This window comes from Rosa rugosa, chromosome 5 (assembly GCF_958449725.1).
Source record: "Rosa rugosa chromosome 5, drRosRugo1.1, whole genome shotgun sequence".
Classification (NCBI taxonomy): Eukaryota; Viridiplantae; Streptophyta; class Magnoliopsida; order Rosales; family Rosaceae; genus Rosa; species Rosa rugosa.
The window spans coordinates 43,011,015-43,030,799 of NC_084824.1; the positions used below are offsets into that span (position 1 = coordinate 43,011,015).

General features: G+C 39.6%; 1 protein-coding gene across 2 annotated transcripts; it reads right to left on the reverse strand.

Moving 5' to 3' along the window:
• Window positions 1-302: 302 nt before the first annotated feature.
• On the reverse strand, window positions 303-2,441 carry LOC133708062 (uncharacterized). Of its 2 annotated transcripts, XR_009845548.1 has the most exons (4): window positions 1,326-2,441; window positions 908-1,001; window positions 580-704; window positions 303-481 (listed from the first exon to the last, which is right to left on the reverse strand). XR_009845548.1 is itself a non-coding variant. In XM_062133510.1 (3 exons), exons 1-3 carry the CDS (start codon window positions 1,677-1,679, stop codon window positions 622-624), a joined length of 531 nt encoding a protein of 176 aa, XP_061989494.1. In that variant the 5' UTR covers window positions 1,680-2,441; the 3' UTR covers window positions 493-621. The 2 variants fall into 2 exon arrangements, 1 of the variants encoding a protein (XP_061989494.1); XM_062133510.1 differs by lacking the exon at window positions 303-481 and having other exon boundaries at window positions 493-704.
• Window positions 2,442-19,785: the final 17,344 nt, after the last annotated feature.

A 19,785-nucleotide genomic window follows, 5' to 3' on the forward strand; every position in this document is an offset into this window, starting at 1 on the left:
ATTTAATAAATCGATGTCCATTGATTTGTTTTACATCGTTTCTTACACAATGTCAATGTCCATTGCGTTGTTTTACATCGTTTCTTACTTAATAACTCAATGTCCATTAAGTTGTTTTACATCGTTTCTTATTTAATAAGTCGATGTTCATTGGGTTGTGTTACATCGTTTCTTACTTAGTATTTTGTTATCCACTGGCTAATGGGACATCAATTTTTTCTTTTAGAACTTATATGACTTCATTTTTATAGTTATAAACTGATTTGTAACTATTGCTAGGAAATCTAATGAGAAACATATCGTAAGTAAATAAATTTTGATTAATATTGATGCTCAAATTACTTAACAACATCTCAAGTATTTCTATGCATAACATGTCGAAATAAAACAAAAATTTAAGTCTAAATGGTACATGATACTAGAAACATAAACGAAAGCAAGCCTCGCCATACTTATATCCCATTTGTTCTTCTGTTTTCACCTGCAAATAAAATAAAATGAACAATTAGCTATAACAAGAAAAACAGAAGGAAAGAAAGGAAAGGAAAAGGGAAAGACAAAAAAAGACATTGAGCTTACAAGACATTCATATCCTAGCATCCATAACTACTGCTGTACTCGTCATATTATAATGCAAACCAAGTTTCTCACTATGCCTGCTATCTGCTGTGGTAGTATGGTTACAAAATATAACCAAGGAGAAGCTAGAAAGATTGGCGAGTAGCTGACATATTAGTTGGCTGTTTATAAAAGTACATAGCATAAACTAATACCATTATGGTATAAACTCAGTTTGTTTCCAGAGATGACTAATTGGGCATCATACCCACTTCTGATTGCTCCTAATTATTTGAAGTTTTGTATTAATTTAATTACACCGAAAGAAAGAAGATGAAATTATACTGACCACTATATCCATGAAAGCACCGACATTGTCCCAATTCACAATTACAAAAACCTCGACCACTGCAGTCATTTTTGCAGCCACTCCCACCTATTAACTGCCAACAGAACAATTAGTTAACATGAATACTCTTCCCATAAAAATTGATATTCACTTCACATATCTCCAAGGGCTTATAAAAATAGAAGAATAATAATAACATTTTTGTGTCATCTGGTTTCATAGATTAACTGAGTAAACACCCATTCACTCCCACTTCTTTTCCCACCTCCTGATTCAAACTTGCAAGGTATTCATCTCTATGTTTCTAATTTTCTTTATTCCTTCTGTACATGAATTAACTCCATTATAAGAAATCTACTTCACTCATTCAGAAAAAAAAAAAATTATGTTACATCATGTAAAAGGTTGTTCTTATTACCTCCACAATGTTGACTTTATTAGAAATTGAGCCACAACCAGCAAGCCACCGGCCAATCTCTGCCTTCCATGGTGCTCCAAGAAATACAACTGCCTTGTGCAAGTCAGCTGGAAAATGATTTTCTAAGTCAATAGGAGGTTCTAAATTTCCCCTAAAATGATCCGTAATTGCTTCAGTGGAAGCATTGATTGGGACACAAGAGTTATGAGTTTGACTAAAGTACTCGAAAGAAGGAACTAATGGAAAGAAGAGGAGATGAACTTTTGAATCCAACATTAGTGAAACCAATCCCACAATAGAAGCAACCGCCGATATCATAGACCATGAGCATTTCCATTTCAGAATAGAAAACATTATCTCAGAAGACTCTTCAGAGAGAAACCCACAACTATATCTCCATCTTCTTGACCCTGAGCCCCTTTATATGCACCTGAAAAATTAACACTTCAGTCTATGACAAAGCCATGTAACATAAGTCAAAGAGAACCTACGCAAATGAATCATATCAAGCACCATTCCTTTTACCTTCTCCTTTTCAATAATCATATCAACCACCATTCTTTAAAGGATAAGATAAATTATAATAAAAAAACTTTCTTTAGAATTCTATCATCAAACTATTAAGATAATGTGTGCAGAAAATTAACATATGTAAATCAATTGGAGTAAACAATCTTTACAGGAAATACTACTAAGTCACTATAAGTCTAGTGGTTTTTCTCATCTATTATGTTCGATAAGGTCCCAAGTTCAAATCCCCACTTGCCCGCAACATCAAAAAAGAATGTATGATACAAGAATTAGCAGGAAAACCTTACTAAACAAAGAGCAGCAAAGAAAGCAAATAGTAAACAAGTTTAAACTCCACACAGAACTAGAAAAAAAGTTTCACCTGGAAACCCACTGATTACACAAAATTAACAAAAGCCACCACTAGATTGTAATCAAAATAATTCAGAAAACACCTTCAAACTTCTGATGGGTTGCTGTGGTAAAGCTCAACAACATTTCCTAGTATGTAAACACCAAAATTCTATCAGCTGATCAAACATTTTCTGCTTCCCGCAAAACGACATACCTCAGTAAAATGAGTTCCAGCAATCAGAGAGCATTGGCGGTTTTGGATTCTGAATCAGAGACATTAGTTCTTGAACTAACTTGCTTTGTTCAATGAAACACAATGATATATATATATATATATATATATATATATATATATATATATATATATATATATATATATATATGGGTCCTGTTCTTTCCTATTGTTCTTGCTATTGGGGAGATTGAGTTCAAGGACATTGAAAACCAGTTATTCATAGAAACATTCAGATCATTATGCTTTTTCATAAAGATAGTTTTGGCGAGGCATATGATCGTTTCATTTACAACTCTGAGGTTTCCACAATCTGTGCAAAAGAAAGTTTTGTTGACAGCTTGATCAGTGATGCAAAAATGATGAGAAGAAACTTTATCAGAGAAGTTTTTGGTTAAAAATTTTTACTTTAAACTGTTGGATTGCCAGTTTATGACATGGCAACATCATAGTGAAGTCCAAGTAGATTCTAGCAAATATAACAACATTATAGCCGAGAATCCGGATCCAGATTTCTTAGCAACCAAAAGCTAACTTTGGAAAAATTAAAATAATAACCCAGTGATTAGAGAAACAGAAACAAACTCATTATAAATAATGACACCATGACACAATCAACAGCTGCAATGGCGTAAAAAGACACACACACATACTGCCACAAGTAAAAGTAAATTATTTACCTTTGCTTCTTTCTGTGCCTCTTTCTGTGCAGAATCATCCTCCACAGGGTTCTGAGCTTTTCTCCTCAGAAGATACATGCATGTTGCCAACAAATCGATTTCACCTCAACCTATAACACTGATCAAAGGCAAAACCTTTTTCAATCACAACAACTGAATCTGCAAACAATGTAAATAACTATTTCAAGAAACAGCAAACCACAGTTTAAAGGTATTCAAGCAGAGATATGTTGAGGTGGTCAACTCACCCTTCGGAAAAATCAGACACCACAAATTTCTAACACATCAAACAATCAATCAAGATCCATTTTTTCATTAAATGACCCAAAAGGTTTTCACCTAATATTGTTCATGTTCATCTGAGAGTGACAGATCTACTTAAATTTCAGAAAAACAAAAGCATGCCCAGAAAAAAAAATAGAAAAACAAAGATCATGCAAAAACAATAACCCAGCTCTAAAAATGTCTTCTTTTCATTTTTTTTCCCCAGAAACTGAAATGAATAACGTATTTAACGTACCTGGGTTGTGAATGTGAGAACTGTTTGGTGAAGCTGCCTCTACCTTTTATGGAAAATAAAAATGCAGGAGAGAAAAGGGTGTGCATTTGATGAGTTAATTGACATGGCGAGGGTGTCATTTAGTTGGGTTCACAGGACACCAGAGCAGAGGGAAAGGGGTCTTGATTGAAATGGTGGAGTCCCCATTGTAGGGGATGTGCGTCTGATTTATAGTGGGAAATAGAGTGAGGGACTCGATGGACTGAGGGACACAAACAGCTGCAACATCAGAGACCATGAATTGATTAAAATGAAGTAACAAGCATAAGGAGTAGTTACTGTTTTCGCTTCTTGGCCCAAGCTTAAAACTTCCAAGCTACAGAAACCTTCATGACTAGAAAACACAGTTTGAAGTCTCCTTTGCAAAATCCAAACCTATAACTCAACAAAAGCGCAAAAATTTCCCAAAATCAATCACAAACAATGAGAAGAATCGAGAGAAAGCAAACCAGATATGGAGAATGCCCAGAAAGCTCAAAACATGAATGCCCAGAAAGCTTGAATGCAGCCCACAAAGCTTCGGTAGATGAAACACAAATCCTTGGAAGCAAAATAATAAACAAAATCAGATCAGTGAATTAAGGACTCACAAATCCTTCGAAGACATGTATTGAACAAATTCGTCAATTACCTAAGACAAAAAGCTCAAATTTTCTCCAAAAGCCCGGCCTCCATCTCTGATTCCCTTCACCGTCTTCGAGCAGAGGAGCTGAGCTGGTCCGAGGCGGAAAAGGAGGAGGACGAGGAGGGTAGGGTTGTGATTGTAGCCGGAGAACGGAGATGAGGAGGAGGGTTGTGGTCGGAGGCGGAGAACGAAGAGGAGGATGGTTTTTGTCGGAGGCAGAGAACGAAGGAGAAAAGGGAGGTTTGGTCGAATAGTGTTAGGGCAAGCTGCAGTCAATGATACTCCAAATATGTCTAAGTGTGGGAATGAATTTTTCCTCCGCCGCGCTTCTTTTACAAATTTTAACTTAGCCGCTCAGCGGTTTTCTGAAAATTCAAACAAAAGTTTTGTCATCAGTGAACAGTAAAAAGCGATGTCAATTATATGCATACAAATCGGTTTTTGAGGAATCAATGTTAATGACATTGTTTTACATCGCGTGTATTTCTCACCGACTTAAATGGCATGATGTCTATGAGCATAATTCTAGTAGTGTCAATTCATATTGAAGACAATTTCAGTTTTTGGTTTTCTATATTATCAATTGAGTGTTTGTTTCACCGTGTCTACAAGATGAATCTTTACTTGTTTGTTTAGGTGCACAACTAAATGAATAGGTTAGGGTTCTAATGCTAGGAGTAACACTAGATTCGTATATGTCGTGTGTTCATTCCAATTGAGTAGCAAAATGTTTTCTTGAATTACATGTGACTCAAACCCTAGGTTTAGCAAGACTACCAACGTACTTGTGACCCTAGATTTATCCAAACCCTTTTCTTGCTTAATGATTTTGATATGTTAAACTTAGCGAGCTTGTGTCTAGGTTGCATAATCGGAAATAGATTAAGTGGTGAGCTTGTATTCACTTAACGAGGAACTAAGAAAGGGTAATGGGTTAATTCGAGCTTGTGAGTTAACTTCGGGTAAATTCAATTGAGAATTAAGATTCCATAACTGAGCTTTGATATGATTGAGTGTGTTTGGTGGTGGAGAATGAGCCCTTAGCTTTGTTTCTATCAATAGTTTTAAAGTTATAAAATCTGTTTCTGCTTCGTTATCTTTCTGTGTTCACTTTTACGTGAATTATTTAATATATCAAATCAACTCCGATTGTTCTGAAATTGTTTATACATGTTATTAAATGTGTCTTTAGTGTCCTGTAAAATTTTCAAAAAATTACATATAGTCTAGATTAGTTAATTAATTTATTTTTGTTAACTGTTCAGTAGCATAGTTTAGAGTAGTTTGTGACATTTGATTAGCAGTTTAGGAACAATCTTCAGCGGGTAATGACCCTTGCTTGATCACTATATTACCAAAAGTATTTAGCTAGACATAGTCATGAATTCGCTGAAAGCATACATCAAGAGAATTGAAAAGAAAAATAGAGATGAAAGGAGGTGAGATCACGGCTAGCTGATGGCAGAAGATGTCATTTCTTTCTTTCTCTTGTGCGGCCCTCCTACATCTAAACTGACGTCCCTCTTTTATTGCTTAGGTTAGGAGATTTTCACTTCTTTTCCTTTTAGGAATCAAGTAGCTAGCTTCTCCTCAAAGATTCCTAATAATTTTCACCCATCAAAATATGTCATATATCTCTAATAAATAGAGATATTCAGTTAATACTCGTCGGTGGACTTCTAAAAGGAATTCGGGCCTCAAATCATGGATTTCCGTCAAAGTGTCAGATTTTCAGACTGCCCGACCTTGCTGTACTAAATTGGCCATAACTTCCTGTAGAAAAATGATATGAACAAACCGTTAAAAGTCCAAGAAACTAGACATCCAAGGCTTTCCAAGCATGTAAAGTTCACTGTCTGGTTCATGCTGAGCTGCTCTCAGTTTCATGTCGAAGTTGACTGATCTGCACAGACAGATTTACTGATTTAGCTTCCTTTCTTCTACTTTGCTCCATAACACCTACAAAACATAAAAATAAAGTAAATGACTCAAATAGATGAAAAACTAGCTAAGAAAACATGAAGAAATCAATACAAAATCATGTACATTTATGAGCTTATCAGTTATTGCCTTGGGACTGATGTTGGACATCATATTCCCATGAACACACCCAAACAGTCTCGCGGAAACGACTACGATGGTAGTCCGGATATTGGTAATGCGCAACCATCTCCTTATATCCGCTTGGGGTGATGCAATATCGCATGCAGCTATGCTAATTCGTCTACGACCTATCACCACTCAATGTATCTCTGCGTTACAGCTAGTGACTGGGTACAAGTATCGTACTTACGTATATTTGAGTGTGCCATTTATGTGCCAATTGCGCCGCCACAGCGCACTATGATGGGTCCTTACAGACGAATGGGCAACTACGTTGGATTTGAGACTCCAACAATCGTCCGCCACTTAATGCCCTTGCAAGGCGATCTCCTTACCGCTAGATTTGCAGGTTGTCACTTTGATGAGACAATATTCCCATCGTTAAGGGGAGATAAGAACACGGATGTTCAGCAGGAACGACAGGAATTGTCGTGGCCTATCCCCACTATGTCTTATCTCGATCCCTATTAAAGTGACGAGATCACACATCTGCTGCAAATATGCCTGCAAGGAAGGACGTCCCTACGAGAGGACGTAGCGCCACCCTACACGGAGGTAGGCATGGCGCCAACGCCAAAGGAAGTGGCACTCTAGCGTTATAGGCCATGGCCCCAGCTAGGATGCGTGGGAGGCCTGTGGGTTCGAAGGATACTTTGGCACAACTCAATCCTTTGATCATCAAGACTCAAAATCCGTCTCATGAGTATCTTCCAGATTATGGTTATCGTTGGGGGATGCCTCAACATCAGAACCTATTCCTGAGAATATAGAGCTCTATGAAAATTACACTAGTGTACATGAGACGTAGGATAGAAACTCCATCATAATTGATGATGTAGTTGCGCATTTTGTTGTGCATGAGTTTGTTGAGTTCGATGATATCGAACCACACTCCGTTGATGAATGAATGCCAACGTAGAGAAATTTGGCCTAAATGGAAAGATGTGATCCAGGTTAAGTTGAATTCTCTAATGAAGAGAAAGGTTTTTGAGCCAGTGATGCCAACACCTCTTAACCTAAAACCTATTGACTAATGGGTCTTCGTTAGAAAGCGTGATGAGAAAAAGAAATGGTAATCTCGCCTTATGGGGCAAGGCTTCTCACAAAACGCCCTGGAATCGACTACGATGAGACATATTCTCTCGTAATGGATGTCAGTGCACTCCACTACCCTGTCAGTTTGGTAGTTTCCGAATAACTGAACATGCAGCTTACAAATGTGGTCACTACGTATCTATATGGAGATCTAGATATAGAATATACATGAAGGTTCATGGTGAACTTCATTTACCCAAGTCAAGTGGCTCTAGACCACGGAGCGCGTTTTATAAAGAGGTTGAAACGCTCACTAAAGTGACTACTTGATTGGGAAGGGATATGCCCACGCGTTTCCATAACAAGTTTCGGATTCTATCACGGTTCATGTTGGACATGATCTTCATTGGAAGCCCTTAAAGAGTTAAGGGAAACCGTTGAACACTTGAAATCTGAGTTTGAGATGAAGGATTTTGAGAGAACACGATTATGTCTCAGTTTGGAACTTGAGCATCGTGTCGATAGATGCTTAGGCATTTTGACAAGGTCAAGCCTTCAAGCACCCCCATGATCGTCCGTAGTCTTAATCCTGAAAAGGATCTTCTTCGTTCAAAGGATGATGACGAAGATGTGCTAGAGGCAGAAGTGCCTTATTTAAGTACAATACACGCATTATTGTACTTAGCTCAATGCACAAGACCGGGCATCTCATTTGCAGTGAACTTGTTAGCTAAGGTATAGCTCTGCGCCAACGCGACGCCATTGGATTGGTGTAAAAGATATCTTTCAGTACTTGAGATGTACGATTGATATGAGCTTGTTCTATCCCTACAGAGAGATGATGGATTCAGACCCATCACACACCAGGAACACCGCCAACACTGACCTGCGTCCACTATCCCCATCCCAAAACAATATGTGTTTTGGGAGGTTTTGCTGATATTGGGTATCTCTCTGACCCACACAAAGGTCATTCCCAAACTGGTTAAGTGTTCACCATGGGTGAAGATCGTGATATCTTGGAGGTCTACAGAACAGACCCTAGTCGCTATATATTCGAACAATGCAGAGATCATTGCTCTTTACGAAGTGGTTCGTGAATGTATATGGATTGGATCCATAATTACGCATATTCGAAAAATTGTGGTTTGAAGTCTACCACAGATGAACCTACGAGCATTTAGGATAATGCAGCTTGTTTTGAACAAATGAAGCAATGCTACATCAAAAGCGACAACACCAAGGATAATCAGCTACAACAAACTCTCCTCAAGATCAAAGTGAACTAGGTTCAATTTGAGGACAGTGCGGCAGGCTTGCTCACTAAGTCATTGCCTAAATTCTACTTTCGAGAAACTTGTTGGTAGCATTGTTTGCGGAAGTTATCCGAACTCCCATGACCGTCGTCATCAGGGGGAGTTGCAGACATCAGGGGGAGGTGTCTACATGTATGGTTTCGAAACGTGAAGGGTGTGTTGTGCTCTTTTTCCCCTTCGACCGAGGTTATTTTTGTCCCATAGGGTTTTTGTTACTCGGCAAGGTTTTTAATGAGGCAACGAGAGGAGCACCACGTTTGGGCGACACAAGGGGGAGTGTTCAAGTAAATCCAGAATATGTGTGTGTTTGGCCCAAACTCTAGGTTACTTGACCTAGTTGTAATAGGGTTTAGAATTAGAGATATTCATATATATTCGATTAATTGTACGATTATATATCCTTGTACAACTCTGATTCTATGTCTTGTAATCATCTATATAAATAGACCCCTATTATCAATGAAAGCACGACTCAATTCTCTCTCAATTTCTGTTTTCCTTGAACAAGATTTTAATTCTTAATATATCGTCATATTCCCATAAAAAAAACAAGAAAAATGCTCCATAATATATAATTGAAAAGAACATGAGTGGGTGGTGCCCTTTCTTAATGAGATTTTCACTCCTCTAGAAGTGAGCCTAATAGCCCGGATTCCTCTTAGCATCAGAGGTGCGGTTGATCGAGTTGTTTGGCATTATGATAAGAAGGGGATATACAGTACTGTTCGAAATGGTTATCACATTGCCCGGATGGAGGAGGGAAGATCTGATCAGGGGTCTACTTCGGTGGGAATGGTGGGTACGAAGGGGAAATATTGGAAGTTGATTTGGAAATCCAAAGTTCCGCCGAAGGTTCGTGTGTTCATGTGGAGATTAATGAAAGATATCTTGCCCACAAGAGGGCTACTGGCTAAGAGAGTTTATCTCCCGGACTCCCGCTGCGTGTTTTGTTATAAGGAACTTGAGCTTGGCATGCATGTCTTCCGTGATTGTGAAGTGGTTGCATGGTTCTGGGACTTCACGTCTCTGGGCTTAAAGGTAAGGAATAATGTTCCAGCAAGTTCTCTAGAGGAATGGATAATGAAGAAGAAGAAGCGAAAATCGAGCTAGCCAATTAAGCAAGTCAATGAATCCTGGAAAGACTTGAACCAAAAGTGGCTCGATCTCCACTCCAATACTACTATTCACATGCCTCTATTGCTGGTAATTCTTAATCATGCACGTTTGGGTAAACTTCTATACAAAAATTAATGAAGATGTGTTCACTCATCCTAAAACATTGCTCCAGGGTTTTGTAGTTTCTCTCTTTATGGAACCCATGCCTGTATAATTAAACCTAAAAGGTTGGACTTGTTCAATCTTTCTCTTTGCTATAGATTAAAAGTCTCCTCAAGCAGTGGCGGATGTAGGGGTTTTTCTTATGTAAGGAAAGACTCAAACAAAGTAGTATTTTAAGAAATCATAAAATAATGTTTACAAACAATAATTGAAGTCATTTTTTTTTAAAATAAATTCCATTAGAAGAAAAGCCAGAACGCCCATTTACATAATATCCCTAATCTATTGGAATATAGTACCATTCACTATTACAATGACGCTCATTTATTTCAAAAGAGCCTGCAAAACTATACTAATTATTCTTACACAATCTAAGCTAATTTGAATCTCCTTTTTCAATGCACACAATTGTTATTTTGCCAATACACGCAATTGTGTGATGCGTTAAGAAATCCATTACTTGGTGAAAAAAAAAAAAATTCACAGCATGCAGGCAAAACCTACAAAATTAAGCAAATAGTGAGGCAAGTAGACATATATAAGAAGATACTGTATTTGCTGGAGATTTACTTCCCGTTAGACTACGATACAAACCTTAATTTTCTAAATTTTCCATTATCATAAGGAAAATGGAGGCCTCAAATAAGGCCCAAGGAGATTTGCCTTGCCGGGCTTGGGCCGGCCATGGTCGCATCAAAGCCAATGGAGTACAAAGGACGCTGGAAATCCAATATATAAAACTCCACCGTTCAAACTGAAACCACAGAGAGAGAAGCACTCGAATCAGAAGAAGAAAGATGAATAAGGAGGAGACCAAGTTCAGTGTTGAATCCACCCACTTCCCCACTAACAACCAAAACAAAGTAATTAAAAAGCAAGGAAAAAGATGAAACCAATATAATTTCCAGCATTTAATCTGTAACTGAAGGGAAGGGATGAGAGAAGAGAGAAAATAGAGGAGAGATGGATTGATGGTTTCGGTGAAAAGGGAAGAAGATGAGAGACAAAAAGAGGAGGGATGAGAGAAAAAGAAACAATGTCGGGCTTTGTTTCCCATCAACTTCAATATAAAATTTTATAAACACCCACTCATCAATAAAAATGAAAATATATGAATTCATTAAAAGCTTGGGCATGTGGTGTACGTGTTTGCAGGAAAGGGAGTATTAACAATTATACAATATATGAATGTTAAGGAGCTTCTCGGTTCTTCCGATTCCTGGAAGTTAAGGAAATCAAGAACTGAAACCTAACCGGATTTGCTGCAACGATTCGGTTCTTGCTAAAATGCAGTATTTTCTTCACAGGAACCGCACCGAACCGCCGGTTTTAATCCGGTTCGGGCCGGTTCTGCAGGTGTTCGGGTCAAAAAGTCCCAATCCTACTAACAAAGTATTGTATTCAAATGTATTTGTTGACCCATTTTAGGCATAAATATGATGATTGGAGCCTGTTTTCAGCGTGATTTTCTAATTGGAAGAACATGAACGACTTATTGGCATAATCCTTCCTGCGTATATTTCAATATATTGGTTTAAGTGGTATTCATGATGGTACTCTGGTACGAAATCGTTATTAGTATTTTTCTTTAATACTTTTTTTTTTTCATATTATGACCAGTATCTGTCATATCTTGAGGTACAAAAAATTTATGTATTTCAAATCTGGAAGATGGTTTAGAATGATGATCCAATTGTGAAAGTAATTGGGACCAGTTGGTATATTGAATATCATTTGTACTTTCCTTTCATAAATTTTTTGGTTGAATGCTTAAAATCTGATCACAAGATGCTTGTTTCTTATTTGTCACTTTGAATCATCATTATAAATTTATAACATATGAGAGCTTCCAAGATACAGAGATTCTTGTGTGAGATTATGAATTTTGTTATAGGTCCGTGAGAGGCTTTTAGAATTCATGCTTGCCGCCTTTCAGCGCTCCCCAGATTTTATTGCGCTTTTGAAGGTATTGTTGGAAACACAATACCTTCAAAAGCCTGTTCTTTTATTGCGCTTTTGCTTCATAGCAGTTCCAGTTGTTTTAACCTGTATATGTTCCTTTCAACTATTAGCAACCATTGGCATGGTTCTCAAGGCTTGTAAGGAATGATTTTTTTTTTTTTTTTTGGGTTCTTAGTTTAAATAGTTTAAACCGTGGTTTAAAGGGCAAAATAGAAAACTGCCGATTAATAGAGAAAGTCTCTTTTATACTGTTCTTCATTGACAGAGTTCCAATTTGATTTCAATCCTTGCAGAAGCCTATAATGGACAGGCTTGCAGAAGCTTATACTGGACAAGCTTATGACAGCCCTGAAAAGGTCAGTACGTTGATAATCTCCCTGTTCTCTAATGAGAACAGGTATCTTACTTTTTGTCAAAGCTATTCCTTTATCATAGAAAGAGTTGGCATTACAATTGTGTTGGGCTATTGGAGAGCATGGTGGGGGTGGAGCATCTCACAAAGATGCAGCTCGTGAGCTCTTTGAGAGTTTAGAGCTACTCCTGTATGAAAGCCTTTCATCTAGGTACGGATAAAACATCCTTTGCTTATGTCGGGTATATGTTCTTATCATTGCTGAGTACAGTGTTGGCTGATATTTTTTTTTTTTTTTTCTTTGTGTTGAAGGAAAATCGACTTAGTGTGCCTTATCAAACTAGGAGTAGTAATAGGAGAGAATGTTCTAGAATTCCTAGTTCTATTCGGATTAGATTTCCTTGTAACATTAGAACATTTACTTTGTAATCCCTATATATAGGGCTCCTATTCTCAATAATGATATACAATTCTCTCATCAATCTCTCTCAATTCTATTATCCTTAAACACGTTATCAGCACGAGCCCTAACCTTGAGATCAAAAATCCAAAACCAGAAAATTCTTCAACATCACCTTTTCACCGTTGCACCTAGCCCGTGCTAGACTAGCCGCTGCTGCCCACCTGCGCGCCCCTACGCTGCACGCTGCCCCTGCAGCCCTTATGCACCCGTGTGCCGCCTACTGCCCCTGCAGCATCGCCGCATGCCTGCTGCCCCTGCAGCACAGCAGGACGCTCGTTCCTGTGCAGATCTACCTTCTTGCAAACCCCGAAACGTCTTGATAGGGACCTCAGATCAAAATTCTTCCTTCATCAAAGTTGTTCGTCTCTGTCTCTTCTATCTGACCTCCGAATTTCAGCCTTATCGGAGTTGTTTTGAGACCTGTACACCAATAGAAGTGAAAGCTGTTAAGAGGCAAATCTGCTCCGATTTTCAACAAAAAATCCTTGAAAACCGCTGCTGCCACCTTCAAGCATCACTGCAGCAGCTCCTAGCCCACGCTAGCCTCATCTGCGTGCCTGCCCCTGCAGCGCCTACGCGCCCCTGTGCACACATTTGTCGACCAGCTCCTCGGCTTACCTCGGCCAGACCTATATCGGTCACACAGCAAGGATTGAAAGATTGTTTGCAATCCCCGAACCAGGATCGATAGCACGCCTGCAATCCTACACGCCTCACACGCGTGTATTGAGAATTTCAAATCCCAAAATTCATGAGTAAGTTTTCACCAGTAAGTTGTTCCCATTGTTGAAATTTAAATTTATTTTTATTTTTCTTCGGGGACTTACAAAATCGCTTCTTCTACATCCCACTTTTCTGTAACGTGGGTTCGATTTGCTAAAAGCGGAATCGTGGGGATTCACGCTATATACGAACTAAGAGCGTTCGTGATCTTCGAACTAAGAGTGTCCGTGAGCATCGATTTTTACGAACTAAGAGCGTTCATAGGCTACGGACTAAGAGCGTTCGTAAGCATAAAAATTTGACCATATAAACGTCATTGGTTTCAATCCAGATCCAAAAATTTGGAAACTATCAACATAGACAGTGGTTATAACTTTTTCTCACTAGGCGTACTCAAGAGTAATTGTGATGTCTAGGAAAGGTTTGAACTGAGAGAACGGTTTTAAAAGTGAGCAACGCTCCACCAAAATCTCACCTTACCTTACCTAGTCACAACCAAATTGGAATTACCAAACGGATTGAGTAACTACTACTTGTTTAAACTTGATTATCCTTTTTGGATTAAATTTAGAAACTTTGACGTAATCATTGGCTTTCATTGAAATAAAGTGTCGATTTTGATTCGAACTTTATCCATTCAAGTATGTTTCCCGGAGAGCTAGAATGCCTCGTGGATAGTGCTACTACGCACACCATACTTCGAAATAGGCAGTTATTTCTTGAGATAAGGCATACTTGATCTTCAGTGACTACGATGGCAGGGTCATCTAAATTGATTCATGGTCGAGGACTAGCTCAATTTATGTTGCCAAATGGCACAACTTTAAATGTCACCGAAGCTCTTTATGCTCCTAGGGCAGGAAGAACCCTATTGAGTTTCAAAGATATAAGAGCCAATGGTTTTCATGTGGAAACACATTGTGAGAATGGACAAGAGTTCCTTTGCATCACCTCTAATGACTATAGACATAAAAGAGTTAGAGAAACTTGTGTGTCGATCTAGTGGGTTCTATGCAACCACTATTCGAATAATTGAATCCAATCATGTAATGAGAGATGATTTATGGGATTCCGACACATATAGGTTTTGGCATGACCGTTTGGGACATCCAGGTCGTGCCCCAAAATCCGTATATTAAAGACCGTTTGGGACATCCATTTTTCAGAACAAAAAGAAGTAAAAATCGGATTTTGGATCCCGAAAGAGCCCCTGCGCCTCACGGCGCCGTTCACCCCCAAAACCGGCCATCCTTGGCCAGCGCCGCCGTCCCCCTGCGGCCCAAAGGTGGCTTTGACGCCAGTCATGCTCCTTTTACTCCAAATCCTACTTCTAAAGTCAATTGTGACTTCGTGGCTCAACCAAAATCCTCATTGGTTGTTTCTAAAGCCCATCATTCGTTCTGCAAAACCTGCTCTTTAGCAAAATTAGGATCGAGACCATCCTATGCAAAGGACACTAAAGAAAATATACCATTCTTGCAACGAATCCAAGGTGATATTTGTGGACCTATTCAACCACCTTGCGGACCATTTAGATATTTTATGGTGTTGGTTGATACATCGACACGCTGGTCACATGTCATGCTATTGTCCACAAGGAACGCTGCATTTGCTAAACTCCTAGCACAAATTATTAAATTAAGGGCTCACCACCCTGATCATCCTATTAAGTCTATAAAATTAGACAATGCTGGGGAGTTCACATCAAAAACTTTTGATGATTATTGCATGTCCATTGGGATTGAAGTTGAACATCCAGTTCCTCATGTTCACACCTAAAATGGTCTCGCAGAAGCCGCCATTAAACGACTACAAATGGTCGCTAGAGCATTGGTAATGCGCACCAATCTCCCTATTTCTGCTTGGGGCTATGCAATATTGCATGTAGCTGTGCTTATTCGTCTGAGGCCCACTGCCACTCAACCCTTTTCTGCGTCCCAGATGGTGACTGGGTATGAGCCTGATGTCTCACACTTATGCATATTTGAGTGTGCAGTTTATGTCCCAATTGCGCCGCCACAGCGCACTAGGACGATTAGGCATTTATGTTGGATATGATTCTCCAACGATTGTCCGCTACTTAGAACCCTTGACAGGCGATCTCTTTACCGCTAGATTTGTGGATTGTCACTTTGATGATACAGTCTTCCCGTCGTTAGGGGGAGATAAGAACATAAATGTTCAACAAGAACGACAGGAATTGTCGTGGTCTGTCCCCACTTTGTCTCATCTTGATCCTCGAACCGCACAGTCCGAAATTGAAGTGCGGAGAATTCTCGATCTTCATAACGTAGCAGAATCGATGCCTGATGAGTTTTCTGATATCGCTAAAGTGACGAGATCACATATACCTACTGCAAACGTGCCCGCAAGGATTAATGTCCCTAAAATTAGAGGACATGACGCCATCTCAAGGGCAACTGAGTATGGCACCAACGTCCCCTCTCATAGTGATGGTGACGTTGCATGTGGCTAGGCCCACGGCTCCTGCCAGGAAGCGCGGGAGGCCCATAGGTTCGATGGATTCTCGCCCAAGAAAGAAAGCGAGTTTGGCACAAAATAATCCATTAATCATCGATGTAAATAATCCATCTCTTTTCAGGCCAGAACGGCACTTACAAATTTCCCAGAAAACAGAAACCATGCACTGTTTGGAGCTCATTAGTTTGGTCCATGAAAGAACCCAAGCCAGCTTAGAGCCCATAGTTTAGCCCACTTTCAAGCCCTTTTCTAGTTATGCCCACCTTGCTTTGGACCCAGATCTGATTTTGCTTTGGGCCTCCAAATTGGTTTAGGCACCCAAACTGGTATGGGCCCTAAAATTGATTTGGGCACCCAACCAGAACTGGACACCACTAATTTTTCGTCACCGCTGTCTATCCCGATCACCTCCACCATCGCCTTCGTGCAATGCACACGAGTGACACGACCAACAGACCCCTCCAACGAGCCCGTAGATCGACACGTTGAGAACACCTCCTTCTTTAGCAGATAGAAACCACTGGTAATCCAAACACTAGACAAATCTGGCTTCCTATCATATGTACCGTCGCCGGCCAGTTCCAATCGGACAGAATCCAAGATGTGCCGGACTCGAAACCCTCCACGATTCATCATCCGATCTCCACCAGCAGTCAAAGGTGGATTGGGCAAGTCATCGGAATAGATCAGTTGCTGATCTGCAGTTCGATTTTCCATCACCTTCAGAATCAGGTCGTGGAGGAGGTGATCGCTCCATGATCTCACTGTATACTCTCCTCCATCTAGGCTTGGTTCTGGTTTGAGCCTAGCCCTATAAGGGCGAATCCAAAAGTCCCACTTTTGCTCCCTTCTAGCCTTTGGCCCCAACGGATCAGACCACCGGTCAATCTTACCCACAACCTTCAGAATAGGACTAGATTTGGTGGTCACCACACCAGAACGACGTTGGAGGGCCATCAGCAGATGGCTTAGAAAGGAGGCCGGTGTCAGCTGCCATTGATGGAGCGCAGAGCTAGCTCCAGAGGCTAGGGTTTTGCATTTTTAAGGAGAGAGAGTTTTGATTTTAATAAATGATGGTTTTATTATCAAGAGTCTGCATTCATAAAACGAATTGATTTTTAGCTTAATACTAGAAATTTTGCCTGCGCTTTGCCGTGGGATTTAGTGTCATCAATGAATTAAAAGCCTTTTTTTTTTTTTTTTGAATAATGGTAATTCCATTGATAATAGCGCATGCCAAGAAGGCCATTACATACTCACCCGCTGACACATAACAATGGCCAGATCAAGGTTTCGTGGAGGAGCCACAGTAGTACATAGGATAGACCAACTATATTCGAACTAATCGCTCACTTTAAAAGCGAGCCTAAAAGCTATGGAAACATAGCAAATAGACACGCCAAACTATACTCGTTAGGTCTCTAATACAAGAAACTTATTGTAATTAGACAAAAGCCAAAAACATAGGTTTGGACCAAGAGCCTAAACCCTAGCCCAAATTAGAAGCTATTGGACTAGGGTAGAAACCCCAGCCCAGAACTCAAAGCCCACCAAAGCAAAGTCCACCCAAGGCCCATTGCCAGATCCGGTCCAGTCCACCCACTGCCACATCCCCGTCGTACGAACCAGCCCAACCCTGCTCCATCCGCCGCACGCCGCCATGACCTGCACCTGCCTCAATCTGCGCCGCCCAACCTGGCCGCCACTAGCGCCCACCACCTACGACCCATACTGCGCAGACCACGCCGCCTCAACCCACGCCATCACAGAGAAAAAACCAACCCCGATCTAGGAAAACTCATCTCCCACCACCACCAAGTTCAGACCGATGATGCCGCCATCAAGGTTCGAACGCCGGACTTGTTAGCACGACAACCTCCGCTCACCATCCCAGCCAGAACCACCAAGCAGCCTCGAGCAAAACTCCCTCTGATGGAACAAGAGCAAGAGCAAAACTCCCTCTAATGAATTAGAAGCCTTGATTGAGCTAAAGAAGACCTTAGTATCGGGTGACATCATTAGTTTGATCTCCATTAAAATTGAAACTTACAGCCAACTTATTTTCATTCACATGTTAATATACTAATACACAAAAGTTTGAAAGAAAAAACAAAGGGCAGAATTTTAGATAACTGAATGAAACAGTTTTGGATCAAAACTTTAGCAGCCACTTCTTTTGAAACAAAGCTAAAGCTTCCTCCAAAAATTGACCAAAATCTTGGATCTTTCCCGAGGTTCAATGCATTATTGCCATTCTGAAGTAGTTCTACTAATCTCAGTCCCTGCAAGATAAAATGGTTGATCATTAAATTCCACAATACATATTTGACAAATTTTTCTCAATCTAATATGGAATTATAGCAAGAGCTAGACTTCTAGAGAAGTTGATATTAAACACCAGAACTACTTCGAATTCATTTAATGCGACTACAAAATTATAAAGCCAGGGTATGAGATGAAGTAGTACATTACCATAAGTGGAATCTATGTACTACAGGTATCAACTTTTTTCTTCTTCTTACCAAAAATGATATAGAGAGAGAAAGGGAGAGAGCCAAGAATAAATATGTTGTGTTTTAAATTAATGCAACACTACATGCATGTGAACTGAGGTATATAAGACGTAATCTTGATACAAATAAGAGGCCCTTTTTTAATCAAAGGGTGTTATAAGAGTCTGCCTTTTGGTTGAAGTTGGGAAGCTGATATAAGAAATTTCTGCGAGTTAAATGAATGATAAGATTAATGAATATACTTTATTTAACTTTCCACAATCAGAATGCCAAATTAGATATATAAAAAAATGAGACAAAAAAATTATTATTTATCATAAACATACACTATATGGAAGGTTTGCTTACGTGGAGTGGGTGTAAATTGAATGAAAAATATGAATGAGTTTTTTCGAATAGAAACTTAAATTTTTGGGTTTGTGTCTAATTTTCTCTTGTATCTTACGGGAATTTCTTTCTTTTTTTCCTTTTTTTTTTTTTTTATTTTTTTTTTTTATTTTAAACCCCACCCCATTCCCAACCTTGATAGGGCTCGAACTCCTGACCTCTTATATATGAGGCCAAAGCCTTACGGGAATTTCTTTCTTTTTTTTCCTTTGCTTTACTGCTAAGTTTGGTCTCTTTCTCATTTTTTTCATCTACCTAGTTTTGCGTCACTCTTGCGTTTGTGACTGCGGTTATGTTGTATCCTCCTGCTTGTGTCTTTACCGGCCTCAATGAAGTTTCATTCATGTCCAAACAAAGATGAATATTTTTTTTTTTTTTTGGGTGTTTGATAAAATGATTGACAGACAGCAGGCCGAAGCCGCCGAACGGACAGCACTCACAGCAGTCCAAAAAGCCGTTACGAGTCATGGTTAAAAGCACGACCCGGGCAAACGTGCAGCACGAGTCTACAGCCCAAGGAGAACACAGTCAGCAAAGTGAACTTTAAATAAGTCGAGAGAACCAGTCAACAATGGAAGCTCGACAGACGGACAGAGACACAATGACAGAGAAACCACGAGTTAAAATGTGGACCTCTGCAATTCTCTGATATATTTGCAGATATCAGATGATAGAAATTGGATTTTGTCATTTTATGGTTGAAGTGATGAAATTCATTGGGCGTTTGTTGGTGTTTCTCTCACTACTTCCTCTCTCTACCGCTCAATCTCCAAATATAATTAGCAACAGAACAACATGCCCCATGCATTGATCTCAACTATGTTCTTAGAGTCCCCTTCAACTCCTCATCATGCAAAAACTTCCGAGCCCATCCTAAAACCCCCCAA